Source organism: Bombina bombina, chromosome 3 (genome assembly GCF_027579735.1).
Source record: "Bombina bombina isolate aBomBom1 chromosome 3, aBomBom1.pri, whole genome shotgun sequence".
Classification (NCBI taxonomy): Eukaryota; Metazoa; Chordata; class Amphibia; order Anura; family Bombinatoridae; genus Bombina; species Bombina bombina.
The window spans coordinates 94,718,672-94,734,248 of NC_069501.1; the positions used below are offsets into that span (position 1 = coordinate 94,718,672).

General features: G+C 38.5%; 1 protein-coding gene across 1 annotated transcript in view; it reads left to right on the plus strand.

Moving 5' to 3' along the window:
- The first annotated feature begins 2,008 nt into the window (after positions 1-2,008).
- The window catches only part of PSMG1 (proteasome assembly chaperone 1), a 77,794-nt gene continuing 64,225 nt past the window's right edge, over positions 2,009-15,577 (plus strand). Inside the window, exons 1-2 of the mRNA XM_053705926.1 lie at positions 2,009-2,213; positions 12,524-12,633. Of these exons, the coding sequence (XP_053561901.1) occupies positions 2,089-2,213; positions 12,524-12,633 (235 nt within the window). The 5' untranslated portion in view covers positions 2,009-2,088. The remainder of the gene's footprint in view (positions 2,214-12,523; positions 12,634-15,577) is intronic.

Consider the following 15,577-nt stretch of genomic DNA (forward strand, 5'->3'; position numbering starts at 1 on the left):
TTGGACTGATTTATAGACAGGAAGATCTTGTTCCTTTGAAATCTGCTCAATAGCTCAGGTCTGGTTAAACTGATTAATTTCAGCTTGCTTGGCTTTGCTGCAACACAAGCGGACGGCTCCACCTACTGGCTATTTTAATAAATGCACTGCTTCTCAATGCTTTTCAATAGCAGTCACATGACTGGAAAAAAAAGTTGTTATTCTGAAACTGTGTAAATTGAACCGTTGTAAAATGAGGGCCACCTATATATATATATATATATATATATATATATATATATATATGTCCTATTGGGTTAAGGGGGGAGTAAACAAATTTCTAAATGAATTCTATTATCAATTTTCTTTGCTCTCTTGGTATCTTTGTTGAAAAGCAGGACGTATGCTTTGGAGCCAGTCCATTTCTGGAGCACTATATGGCAACAGTTTTGCAAGAATGTTATCCATTTGCAAGAGCACCAGATGCCTACCTAGGTATCTCTTCAACACGGAATATCATGGGAATGAAACAAATTTGATAATAGACGTATATTGGAAACTTTTTTTAAATGCTATGCTCTGTCTGAATCACAAATTCAATTTGTGGGTTTCATATCCTTTTAACCATCTGCATTAGTTTCTCCTAATATCAGAAACATGCAGTGGAATTGACTTTGTTGTTTTTTAACTAACTGCTTCACATTCCCAATGACCACGCATAATGAGCAGCACACAATCTCTCAGGCAAACTTCTGGACAGCTGTTTCAAAATTATTAAAATGATACTAAACCCAAATTATGCCACCAATCAGCAAGCGCTACCCAGGTGCTGAACCAAAAATGTTCCGGCTCCTAAGCTTACATTCCTGCTTTTCAAAAACAGATACCAAGAGAACTAAGAAAAATGGATAATAGAAGTAAATTAGAAAGTTGCTTACAATTGCATTTACTATCTGAATCATGAAAGTAAAAACTTGGGTTTAGTGTCTCTTTAAAGGAATATGAAACTCAATTTTTTTCTTTTTTTGATTTAGAAAAAGCAGCAGTTTTAAACAACTTTCTAATTTACATCTATTATCTAATTTGCTTAAGTCTCTTGATATCTTTTGCTGAAAAGCATATCTAGATAGGCTCAGTAGCTGCTGAGTGGTGTCTACACATTGATGCCTCATGTGATTGGCTCACCCATGTGCATTGCTATTTCTTCAACAAAGTATATCTAAAGAATGAAGCAAATTAGATAATATAAATTAATTGGGATGTTGTTTAAAATTGTATTCTCTATCTGAATCATGAAAGAAATACTTTGGGTTTAGTGTCCCTTTAACTCTAAACAGCAGAAGATAGGTTTGATTAGCTGAGAGAAGTGAAGCTTATTCCTAGGGCAAAAGCAATATTCATATAAATTATAGTGGAAATAAACGCATGAGATTAAAATCATCCATGTCATAAAAGGCATACAATTATAGTATAGGCATTTAGCACATCTAGGCAAGATATAGAGAGATAGATTATGATATAGATAGATTTAGAGATATATTGCTAGCTATATAGATAGATTTGTTTTGCAACACAAACCCAGCAACAATATTTAAACAAGGTGGCTCTATAAGATGATGTTGTATGTGGTGCCAGGTGATCTAGGGAAATGTGACTCTATACATGCGCGGTCATCATCACTCAGTATGACAATGTTTCACAAAACCGCTTACAGTATAAAATGTTTTGTGTGTGTAAATTAATGTATTTAAATGATAATTATAGAGTAAAATACATTATCATTGCACATCATCACTTTAAAAAGCTACTCAGCTAATATGGACATAACGCAGTCGCAGATGCACATCTGGCAAACAAGCATAAGTCATAACGGGGAACAAATCCTATATGAAAGGCACAAGTAACTAGTGTACACAGTAATATCAGCATGTTATTGGCGCCCTCTACAGGCTATTGCTCTTCAGTGCAGTATCATGTATTATGTATACTTTGTCTCCCTCTGCCGGTAATCTGCGGCCTACTCCTGTCCCTCCTCCAGGCCGCGGCCTCCCAGTGCTTGTCATCCAGCACACACAGCAGCAGGAAGTCACCAGCGGGCCGCTGTACACAATGGCCACCTTCTTCGGAGAAGTTTTGTCTGTTTTCTCAAGAGCAGTTGAGGATGAGGAAGATGAAGACGAAGTAGAAGAGGAGGAAGAAGACCGAGAGATCCGGAGAGAGCTGGAGAAGAGAAGGTAACAATTTAGCACACAGGAACGTGATTATTGTGCGACAGTGCAGTAACCAGATGTGACCAATCACTGTAATATAGTTCTAGTACTACAGTTGTACTATTATAATGATGTCGCGAGTACATTTTATATTAATCTGTATTATTAGAACAATGTCACGTTTTGGTATACAGTTCTAAGCAATGTGCAAAACTAAACAAAACGTACACGTAATGCACCAGCAGACAAGCAGGGGTTAACAAGGCTAATAAAGGGACATCAATGCATTGCCAGGAGGTATCTGCACACATATGCCTCTTTTCATTGGCTCACCAGTTCCCCATAGTGCATTGTTGCTCTAGAGTTAACTTTTAACTATGTGTTTAGCCCCTTTGTATGAGTTGATCACATAGCACATGTATGTCCCCTTAAAATGTTACTCTTTGCTTAACTATTTTTGGATTTCTGTGTATCCATCCATAGCCCCATAATGGTGTGGGCTTGTAACTGTGTCTTCAAACTATTATTAACCCCTAGATAAGAATTATGTAACATTATTTTAGCGACAGCTTTAAAAATAAAAAGATTTCATAGAAGCCTCAAAGTTGCACTTACCCGGTTTCCTCTCCAGGCTTTTCATGTCTTCTTTTTCAAAAGCGGTTCACGTGCGCGCTATTGAACTGAATGTGGATGTAGCGCGCTCCCACTCTGGTTTGTTAGCGGGAGCGAGCTACATTTAGTTCCATAGCACGATTGGGCTCACGCTGTGATTAGACGAAATAGATAAAATCTTTTGATTTTTAAAGCCGTCACTAAGATAATGTTACATAATTCTGCACTGTGCATAATTATATAACATTACTTTTTACATTTACTGTCCCTTTAAACGCCTTTAGTACAGCATGCAACTTCCTAACTTTGCTGTTGCATCCTTGGAAAAAAAAAGTGGTTGATCCGACTGGGGGATGTGCCGTAACAGATAGAACATACAATTTTGAACAACTTTCCAATTTACTTCAATTATCAAATTTTCTTCATTCTCTTGTTATCCATTGCTGAAGGGACAGCATTGCACTACTGACAGGAAGCTGAAAATATCTATTTAGGCAATCACAAGAGACAAATGTGTGCAGGCACCAATTAGCAGCAACTCCCACTAGTGTATGATATCTGTATTAATTTTTTAACAAGGGAAGCTAAGAGAACGAAGCACATTTGAAAATAGAAGTGAATTTAAAAGTGTTTAAAGTGAATGTCAATTTTGATGCTAAAGTGCCCGGTTTTTAAAACTTTGATTAAAAACAGAGGCACTTTAATTCATCAAAATTTACATTTCACTCCTGTTGAGAAAAAAAACTTACCTTTTAATCTTCACAGCAGCTCCAGCTTCCTCCGGTTGTCGCAAGCCATTTCTGATGTTGACATGGTACAAATTACAAACAACCTTTAATCTATGATAAAGGGGTAGAGGGCTATGCTCACTTGTTGTAATGGTGCTGTACGGTACAGGTAGATACTATACCTTAGACTTATCATTGAAGCAGGCCTTGTCACCTGTATAAGTACAGAGAGGGCTGCTGAGTGCATATGTTTTAGTCTTTAAAGAGACATTATAGTGTGAAAATACATGCTCTAATAATTCATTAAAAGCATGTAGATTTAATACTAGCTACTCTTAACTGCTATATAATACAGCTGACCCTATCAAAAGCGCTAGTCACACGACCCAGCAATGCAATTAGGGCTGCTGATTGGGTCAGTGTCAGTTTCTCCGTCGAATCAGCAGTGCTCTGCGGCTCCTGAACGGTACTTTAACCGGGGTTATACATACAGCAATGCAGGGTCGCTGGTGTTAAAATTACATGCTCTATTAAATAAGAGCCATATTAGTTTAAATTTTAAAGCATTGTTCTGCATGCATTATATACCCAGTAGATATGTGCATGATCGAAAAATTTGTTTAGGTTCAGATCGATTCAGAGTTTTTCGAATTTCATTTCGGATCGATTTGAATTCGGAAAACTTCGAATGAATTCGCTTTGGATTCGAAAAAATTCGGCTGGATTTGGTTTGGTTTGGAAATTCGGAATTTCGGTATGTGTGCTGTGTATTAGACTAGTATTATGTACTGTATATTAGGTGTAACCCATAGCCCCCAAGGCAGAACATAGTGCGATCTGCGATAATATCGCAGAAAGTGGAGCCTGCCTGCAGAAAGAATGGCCAGTTCTGTTAAGCACATCATTTTCTTCAACAGTTTTTTTTTTTTTTTTTTTTATTATTATTATTGCGTATAGCAACTGGCACATTTTTACTTTCACATTATTGGCTGCTGCTCATGAAATTGATACATTTTATTAGATGCTTTGCTTATAACTTAAATTTGTTACTTTAGCCGCCAGAACTGCTTCTGCGACTGAGGTAAGTGTGCAGCCAGGGATGCGCGTTAATAATAGCAGAAAAACCCTTGTAGTGTAACCCTTCTCCTCCCCGGTTCAAAGTGTTAATAGCACCGCACAGGGAAAAAAGTGTTATCCCTGCTGCGGTCTGCTTGTGAAGACTGTTAGATTAAAAGTGATGTGTGTGGGCGGAGTTTTGGGAATGCCGATTCCCACTTTTGATAATCAATCACAATTGCCAAATTAGACTAGACACACAACCAACCGGTATAAGCTTTCACAGTAGTGTTGTAAAAAAAAGAACATGAAGGCTGCGCTCACATTCACAAAAAAATGTTTACAGTCTGGGTGCGGGCTTCAGTAGAGAGGTGGGGACCGCCTCAGTTTTAAGCAGTGCTAGCTTCAGCCTTCATGTTCTTTTTTTTACAACACTACTGTGAAAGCTTATGCCGGTTGGTTGTGTGTCTAGTCTAATTTGGCAATTGTGATTGATTATCAAAAGTGGGAATCGGCATTCCCAAAACTCCGCCCACACACATCACTTTTAATCTAACAGTCTTCACAAGCAGACCGCAGCAGGGATAACACTTTTTTTCCCTTTGCGGTGCTATTAACACTTTGAGCCGGGGAGGAGAAGGGTTACAAGTGTTTGCAGAAAAGGCAGCTGGGGGGATCTGTAAATGTCTCTCACGTACTGGTGTTCTGCTCCTGCACACTGACACTCGCCCCTCCCTCCATACCGCAACACTGGAGTGCTATGTTTTCTGTGTGATATCATAAACCATATAAAGTCACAGGCAGCAGATGTATTATATACCCCCTGGGGCTGTTTGTAAAGGTTAAAACATACATGATACAACTATAATGAAATTATGCCAAAGTCAGAGCAAAGCATCAACGGAAACAGACTATATTTAAATTGCAGTTTAGTTATATTATTGTTAAGTATAACACTGGTATATTAGGGGGGTATGCATGAAGAGAGTAGACCAGGGTGATATTGATATGCAGGGGGTATGCATGAAGAGAGTAGACCAGGGTGATATTGATATGCAGGGGGGTATGCATGAAGAGAGTAGACCAGGGTGATATTGATATGCAGGGGGTATGCATGAAGAGAGTAGACCAGGGTGATATTGATATGCAGGGGGTATGCATGAAGAGACCAGGGTGATATTGATATGCAGGGGGGGGTATGCATGAAGAGACCAGGGTGATATTGATATGCAGGGGGGTATGCATGAAGAGACCATGGTGATATTTATATGAAGGGGGGGTATGCATGAAGAGACCATGGTGATATTGATATGAAGGGGGGGTATGCATGAAGAGACCATGGTGATATTGATATGCAGGGGGGTATGCATGAAGAGACCATGATGATATTGATATGAAGGGGGGGTATGCATGAAGAGACCATGGTGATATTGATATGCAGGGGGGTATGCATGAAGAGACCATGGTGATATTGATATGAAGGGGGGGTATGCATGAAGAGACCATGGTGATATTGATATGAAGGGGGGGTATGCATGAAGAGACCAGGGTGATATTGATATGCAGGGGGGTATGCATGAAGAGACCATGGTGATATTGATATGAAGGGGAGTATGCATGAAGAGACCAGGGTGATATTGATATGCAGGGGGGTATGCATGAAGAGACCATGGTGATATTGATATGCAGGGGGGTATGCATGAAGAGACCATGGTGATATTGATATGCAGGGGGGTATGCATGAAGAGACCAGGGTGATATTGATATGCAGGGGGGTATGCATGAAGAGACCAGGGTGATATTGATATGCAGGGGGGTATGCATGAAGAGACCAGGGTGATATTGATATGCAGGGGGGTATGCATGAAGAGACCAGGGTGATATTGATATGCAGGGGGGTATGCATGAAGAGACCAGGGTGATATTGATATGCAGGGGGGTATGCATGAAGAGACCAGGGTGATATTGATATGCAGGGGGTATGCATGAAGAGACCATGGTGATATTGATATGAAGGGGAGTATGCATGAAGAGACCATGGTGATATTGATATGAAGGGGGGGGTATGCATGAAGAGACCAGGGTGATATTGATATGCAGGGGGGTATGCATGAAGAGACCAGGGTGATATTGATATGCAGGGGGGTATGCATGAAGAGACCAGGGTGATATTGATATGCAGGGGGGTATGCATGAAGAGACCAGGGTGATATTGATATGAAGGGGAGTATGCATGAAGAGATCATGGTGATATTGATATGCAGGGGGGTATGCATGAAGAGACCAGGGTGATATTGATATGAAGGGGAGTATGCATGAAGAGACCATGGTGATATTGATATGCAGGGGGGTATGCATGAAGAGACCAGGGTGATATTGATATGCAGGGGGGTATGCATGAAGAGACCATGGTGATATTGATATGAAGGGGAGTATGCATGAAGAGACCATGGTGATATTGATATGCAGGGGGGTATGCATGAAGAGACCAGGGTTATATTGATATGCAGGGGGGTATGCATGAAGAGACCATAGTGAAGTGATTTCTATTTCAAAATGACCTGCAGAAAATTTTTAACTAAAAAAAATCTCATCGCAGAAAGTGAAAAAAAGTTCTGCTTCTGGGCCCATAGCAGAGTGATATAACCTAATATACTGTACAATACTATTGTAATCCATGGCCATCCGATTTACCGAATAAATCCGAACTAATTTGGATTTATTCGGTAAATTCTGCAGTATTTTAATTCGGAAATTCGGTTCGATACGAATCTCCGAATTTGCAGAATTTTCCGAATTTCCGAAACGAATTGCACATATCTTATACCCAGTATTCATTTATATTTCTTTCATACAGGTGGTGAAAGTCAATGATCCGTTACTCCTGGGAATTACCCTTCTCTGCCACATTAGAGGAGTCAAAGATTTCCAAACCCCAAGAGCTCTATAAAACCCCTCCCACCTCACTGGTAAATCCGTTTTGTCTTTGCTTCCACTAGAGGAAGGTAAATAATGAAGACGTGCTTTTTATAGAGGTGTACTCAGACTGAGTTGAAGCCCATTTCCCCCTCAGAGTATGGGTAGTGACTTTTTTTTCTCCTCATGAGAAATTAGTCTCACATTGCTACTTTTGTAGTTTTCTACAGTTATAGAGCTGTTGTTTATGTCCCTAAACCTACTTTAGAAGCTGAGCCATTTGAACACTTTTCTATAAGTGTTTCATGTGTTTATTGTAAGCAGGCTGAGGCATTACTTCTTGCATATTTATGCTACATATGTAAATGTTTTAATGCATTTTGAACATTTTAATGCTGCTTTTGCTTCTAAAGGTGTTACTGCTCATTTTGTTTGTTCCTTACAGATTTTTCCTGGAGCTAAGAACTTAATTCGCTCTACAGTATCTGATATCTTGGCAGCTAAGCCACCTTAAGAAAAAAGGGGGGGGGGGTTCTATTTCAGAGACATCTTTTTTTTTTTTTTAATTATTTTTTTATTTAAAGTTGGATATATTCCTTTACTTTTAAAGATATTTCAATACCTTAGAGGTTAAATGGATACTAAACCTAAATTTTGTCTTTCATGATTCAGATAGAGCATTGAATTTTATGCAACTTTCTAATTTACGCCTATTATCATATATTTTTATTTGTTCTTTTGCTATCTTTATTTTAAAAGCAGGAATGTTAAGCTTAGGAGCCAGCCCATTTTAGGTTCAGCACCATGGATAGCGCTTGTTTATTGGTGGCTACATTTTGCAAACCAATAATGCAAGCAAAACCCAGGTTCTGAATAAAAAATGGTCCGGATATTAAGCTTTACATTCCTGATTTTTAAATAAAGATATCAAGAGAACAGTGAAAAATTGATAATAGAAGTAAATTAGAAAGTTGCTTAAAATTGCCTGCTCTATCTGAATCATGAAATAAAATTTGGTTTAGTGTCCCTTTAAGAATTCTAAAGTAGCTGAGGTTAAGTCTGTTATTTGTTTAGACTTAAAGGGGCAGTAAACCTTAAGAATGTTATATAATTCTGCACATAGTGCAGCATTATATAACATTATCTTAGCGCAAACATTATACGTTAAAGTATTGCAGCCATATTTTATGATAATGTCTATTTTTTCAGACCGCCACTCCTTGCTCTACTGAGCGGGTCTCTTTTTTTTTTTGTTTCCTTAAGCGCATTTGGGCAGCTGTCTACTCACAGCCGGCCCGATCGTGCCTTTAAACTCAATGTAGCTCGCTCTGGTCTGGTAGCGGGAGGTTTACTGCCCCTTTAATTTATATTTCTATGGTTAATTTTCTAAGTTGTTTTTTTCCTGTCCCCCGATACTGTCTCTGAGATGTTTTCTTAGAATGGGCTAATCCAGGTCAAGTTTTTAATCCTTCAGTAAGGTTTAATATATTCACAAAACTGTTTCCTAAAGCTGATGAGGCCTTTTCTACCTTTTGGCTAAGTATACTTTTATCCCTTTGGGAGATAGTTCTTTCTTTTTAGACCCTTTAGATTGGAAGTTAGAATCCTTTCACTGGAGAGTTTTTCAGGAAGCAGGTTATATTTTTAGGCCAGCAGTTTTTATTGCTAATGTGGCTTTTACTTTTTCCATTTGGTTCAATAGTCTTTCTAAGCAGTAAAGTTTTTTTGAGCCTTTTGGAATTGCATAATTGTGATTATGCTTTCATTTGTGTTGCTGTTATTGACATCATTGAGTTTATTTCTAAGATTGTCTTTGCAAGTACTTTCTAGAGGGACTTTGTAGTTAAAGTTATAATCTTCTGATATGGTTTATAAATCCAGATTTATCTCTTACTTTTCAGGGGAAGATTTTATTATCTCTTCTGTGACTGGACACTAGAAAGCTTTTCTTCCTCTGAACAGGAGTCTAAAGGCTAATCTGGAGCTTTTTTCTTCAGAGCAGGGAACAAAAGTTTTTCTCCACCCAGAAACAAGGTACTTTTGGCTCTGCCTGGAAGCCTAGTTTAATATGGATCAAGTCTAAGCAGTCCAAAAAATCTACTCCCTTTTCCAATGCTGCATAAAGGGTATCCCCTCTGATTCAGAGATTGTGGTAGGAGGCAGGTTGTGTCTGTTTGAGGAGTCTTGGTTTTCAGTTTGTTCAGGATCTCCCTGGGTTTGAAATATAGTTTCTCAGGGTTATCGACTAGTTTCATAATTAGGCCTCTCTTAGGAAGGTTATTCTGTCCTATGTTACTAAATATCCTGTGAACGGTTAGGCCTTTTTTTTATCTAGAATCTATGGGAGTTATTGTTCCTGTTCCTTTGTTGCAACAGGGAATGGGATTTTTTCAAATCGTTAAACTTCCCAAGAGGGAAGAAACTTTGAATTGAATGGTTAGTTCTCAGGCATAGAGGTTTCTCTGATTCTGTTGTGGAGACCTTGATACAGGTCTGCAAGCCTGTGACTAGGTTGACTTATTAGGTCTGGAAGGTCTTTATTTCTCCAACATAGGTGTGTCCGGTCCACGGCGTCATCCTTGTGGGATATTCTCATCCCCAACAGGAAATGGCAAAGAGCCCAGCAAAGCTGGTCACATGATCCCTCCTAGGCTCCGCCTACCCCAGTCATTCTCTTTGCCGTTGTACAGGCAACATCTCCACGGAGATGGCTTAGAGTTTTGTTTTTGGTTGCAATTTCTTCTGCTAGAAGAGCTTCAGAATTATCTGCTCTGCAGTGTTCTCCTCCTTATCTGGTGTTCCATGCAGATAAGGTGGTTTTACGTACTAAACCTGGTTTTCTTCCGAAAGTTGTTTCTAACAAAAACATTAACCAGGAGATAGTCGTGCCTTCTTTGTGTCCGAATCCAGTTTCAAAGAAGGAACGTTTGTTGCACAATTTGGATGTAGTTCGTGCTCTAAAATTCTATTTAGATGCTACAAAGGATTTTAGACAAACATCTTCTTTGCTTGTTGTTTATTCTGGTAAAAGGAGAGGTCAAAAAGCAACTTCTACCTCTCTCTCTTTTTGGATTAAAAGCATCATCAGATTGGCTTACGAGACTGCCGGACGGCAGCCTCCTGAAAGAATCACAGCTCATTCCACTAGGGCTGTGGCTTCCACATGGGCCTTCAAGAACGAGGCTTCTGTTGATCAGATATGTAAGGCAGCGACTTGGTCTTCACTGCACACTTTTACTAAATTTTACAAATTTGATACTTTTGCTTCTTCTGAGGCTATTTTTGGGAGAAAGGTTTTGCAAGCCGTGGTGCCTTCCATCTAGGTGACCTGATTTGCTCCCTCCCTTCATCCGTGTCCTAAAGCTTTGGTATTGGTTCCCACAAGTAAGGATGACGCCGTGGACCGGACACACCTATGTTGGAGAAAACAGAATTTATGTTTACCTGATAAATTACTTTCTCCAACGGTGTGTCCGGTCCACGGCCCGCCCTGGTTTTTTAATCAGGTCTGATAATTTATTTTCTTTAACTACAGTCACCACGGTATCATATGATTTCTCCTATGCAAATATTCCTCCTTTACGTCGGTCGAATGACTGGGGTAGGCGGAGCCTAGGAGGGATCATGTGACCAGCTTTGCTGGGCTCTTTGCCATTTCCTGTTGGGGAGGAGAATATCCCACAAGTAAGGATGACGCCGTGGACCGGACACACCGTTGGAGAAAGTAATTTATCAGGTAAACATAAATTCTGTTTTTCTGGAGCATAGATTTGTTTTTTTCCTGGAATTCTTTTAGAATTCCTTGGGTTTTGCCATTTTTTGCAGGTTGGTTTAGAGGAGGGTTTATCTGCCACCTATTTGAAATCTCAGATTTCTGCTCTTTCAGTATTGTTCCACTAGAAGATTGTTAATCTTTCTGTGATTCATGGTTTTGTTCAAGCGTTGGCTAGAATTTAGCCTGTTCTTAAGCCAATTTTCTTTCTTGGAAGGTTTTGTTTTCTTTTGGCTATCTCTTCTTATTAGAAGAATCTTTGGGTTGTCTTCTTTTTTCATGTGATAAGGCAGATTTGTGGACTATATTTGTCTTTTATTCCTAAGGTTGTGTCTTAGGATATATGTTCAGCAATTCTTCAGAGAGCCTTCTTCATAACTTGGATGTTGTAAGGTCCTTGAAGTATTCTAAGGATTTCAGTCAAACGTTTAGTTTGTTCACTTTTCTTTATCGAGGATGAGGCAGAAAGCTTCTGCTATTTCTTTGGCTTCTTTATTGATTCTTTAGTTTAGTAAGGCTTACTTGAAAGTGGGACAGCCTCCACCTAAAGGGTTTATTGCTCCTTCTAGTTCAGTTTCCACTTCCTGGGCATTTTAGAATCAGCCTTCTGTTGACCAATTTTGCAAGGTAGCTTCTTTGTCTTTTTTAGTATAATTCTTCTAATTTCTATCATTTTGATGTGTTTTTTTTTTTTTTTTTTTTTTGCTTCTTCCAAAGCAGCCTTTGTTTCACTGGGAAAAAATATCTTAATTTTAACCCACACTTATTTCTCATTACTTGTGGAATCCAACATATTGGGTATAGTTCCCAGGAGTAATGGATCATGGACTCTCACCACCTGTATGAAAAAAAACATAATTTATGCTTACCTGATTAATTTCTTTCATGGTAGTGAGTCCATTATTTTTGTGCACATCTTTTTTTTCCCCTGCTCCTATTATTTTGCTCTTCTTTCTTTTTCCTAAGTCTTTTACTTGGCTATATGTCATACTGATTTACTACTTAGGTGGGATGAGTTTTATAGAGCTCTTGAGGTTTGAGAATCTTTGCCTCCTCTTAGTGGAAGCGAAGAGTAATTCCCAGTAGTAATGGACCGTGGACTCTCACCACCATGAAAGAAATGGATTTACCAGGGAAGTACACATTTTATGTTTTTTTTTTGTGAATTTGTTTGATGTTTTGTAGTTTTTACCCTGTTCTAATGTATTGGCTTCTGATTTTAAATCTAAAAATGTTGTGTTTTTTTTCAGGGAGGTCAATGTTTCATGGAACGCAGAGATCAGCAGAGCAATAGAAATCTCTTCGGACTATAAGTTGCCTTGCTCCTGTTTTATACTTGCTGTTGGAGACAATGCTACAGGTTTGAAAGGATGTAGTATGGCACCCATATGATTTATTAAATGAAATGTACTTGGTTGATGCACTAGTTCACGTTTTCCAAGAATAATCTTTTAAACATCAAAATAAGCTTCTTCTTAAAAAAAAATAATAAATATTATAATTTTTTATATATATATATATATATATATATATATATATATATATATATATATATATATATATATATAATCAGTAAACTCTGGCTACCAGTATCACAAAAAAGTAATTAAGCCCCTTGTTGCCAGTAGCACACATGATAGCAACATGCACCTGCCTTTCAGCATTTGTGCATACATAAGAAAAAACACATTGCCTCTCTGTATTGTTCTTTCTTTTTTTCACACATACATTCTCTCTACTGTGGAACACTGTATGAGGTTGTTTGTGATTGGGGAGCCAGGCCAATTTGAAACCATGTGTGTCTAGCAAATGGTTGGTAAGTGAAGAGGCGTCCAAAATGAGGTGTGAACCTTGCTGTCTCCCACTGGCTGTCATCAATGATGGTGACCCAAAAGTTAAGATAAGGATAGACTTATTAAATAACAGGTTCCAAATATTAATTGCCATTTACAAGAATGTGCCCAGCATTTCTCTTGGTTTTTATAAAGTATCTTTGAAAGATGGAAAATAAAAAAACCTCATAGGCAGCCCACATTTCTTCATTAATAATGTATTGAAAATGGAACACTACAAATGTTAATACTTATATGGTACTTCTAAATAAGAATCAATCCCCTATAAAGAATAATACTCTAAAGGAGATTAAAGAAGAGCAATAACAGGGGGAGAATTTATTAAGAAAGACAACTCCACAGAAGAATATGAAGAATACAGTTTTGAGAAGTTAAAACCACATTTAAGTGTTGAACTCTTCATATGTGTCAACAAGGGATGAGACATACGAACTGTTAAGAATCTCATATAATGGGATACCTTCAGAGATGAGCACATTTGTGTTAAGGAACTATTGTATTGTGATATCTGATGTACCCAAACCATGAGATGTATGTATGGTCCCTGTACATGGAGGAGATGGAGAGGAGTTAATAAAAATTATTTCAACTAAATAAGAATCAATCACACATTAATCCAGCTTTGAAAATTAATAAAACAAGCGTGAACCAATTTTTCAATTTAAAACGTAATTAGAGAGCACGTCAATAGGATTAACAGTTCATACCAAAGATACCATTTTGTCGCACATGGTTATCCATTATTGGTTATAGGGGAACAGTTGATGTCTATCACTGCTCTAGACTGTAGAAACGAACCTTCAGAGGGGTTAGGAGGCTCTTTGAAATAAGGGACAGGCAACATTCTCAGTTGCAGACGGTATCTAGTTATCCAGCCACTCCAAACTGTGAAGAAATGAGGCTTTCACCTTTCAACTTCCTTACGGTTCCTATACAGCTCTGCCAACAACAAACACTCCCCTAAATTAACGGTTCCTTCGAGTCAAGCGTCATACGCTTTAGCTGGGATCTGCTTCCCAGTGAAAGAGCAACAACTCCGGTGCAGGACAGAATGAAAAGTCACCACCCTCTGGAATTGGCTAAATACGTTTCACCGAATGGAGCTTCATCAGGAATACACGTTGGAGCACGTTCTTTTTGCACTTTTATATCCCCTTAACTTTTCTGTTTGCTGTGATTTCAGTGGTATCTGGCGTTTTAATTCTTTATCAGCTCTGTAAATGTAATTTTCCACTTATGCCGCCGTTTTAATCAACTCTTCCTGCTACCTCTCTTTTGCTAATGTTTTTTCTTGAGCGTGTCTGTCCTGCTTTCTATGTCTCTCCATCTTTATCTTGCAGTCGTTTTTTTTTTTTTCTCAGTCAACAATAGCCATCACATTGTAAATGAGTCTGATAGTTGATGGAATTTATCTAAAATCTTTTTTTTCAAGGCAGCCTGGGGTCAGCGTTTTTTTTTTGTTTTTTTTGTTAGCACTTCCTAACCAAGGAGATTAAATACCTAGGATTCTAGAAATAATTAGGGACTGTAATCTCAGTGAATTATGGGGACATCATTGGCAAAAGCAGTGTTCAAATATGTGTCGCATAATCACTTCAGTTTTGAAAACTATAATTTAGCAGGACAATGGTGGATGGCAAATTAATATGATAAATATTGAGCTGATTACAGTAGCGCAGGGACCATCTAAGTGCAGTAATACAAACATAACACTTTTAATTAAATTAAAGAATCACACTCACACTTTTAAACGTCATGCACAGTATAAGGTACTGGATGATTATAGGGCGCACTCTCACACACTGTAATTATTTTGCACTTATTTGTATGTAGTGTATATCTTGAGTCAAGCTTCAAACTGTATAGCGATATACGTGCTTTTTTTTCTTCTGTGTAAATATATATAGTCTCTAGTTCACCTCACCGCAGTATGCACAAGAACATAGATTAGAATGTATGATGTAAATACGTATATCTATTGCATCTATCGGTATCTCTATAAACCAAAAGAGAGATTACCTTGTATCCACTGTGAAGTTCTATGCGTTGCTGCGTGGGTGGTAACGAGGCTCCTTGCAACCTGGAGATGAGACACTCCTTAGTCTCACGAGAAGGGATTCCTGGATACTGTGTAATTAGTCTGCTGCAAGGAAGACACATCAGCCGCCTAGTTTGCAAGTAAAAACCGACTTTATTTAAAGTCAAAATTAAGCATGGTACAAGTATGCTCGGGAGGGAGCACTAAGAATGAAACGTCCGACGCGTTTCCTGCCCGGAGGCACTTCGTCAGGGACTAAAGCACAGTGAATCACTTAGTTCTTTTAAACACATAGCATTTCCTGTTACGTTTGCTTACCTGCGTTGCAGCACACCTGTTGGTATTGATTAAGACGAATACTTCGCGGTATTGGTCTCTTCACACACAGCTTGTCCGCGCATGCGCTACGGACC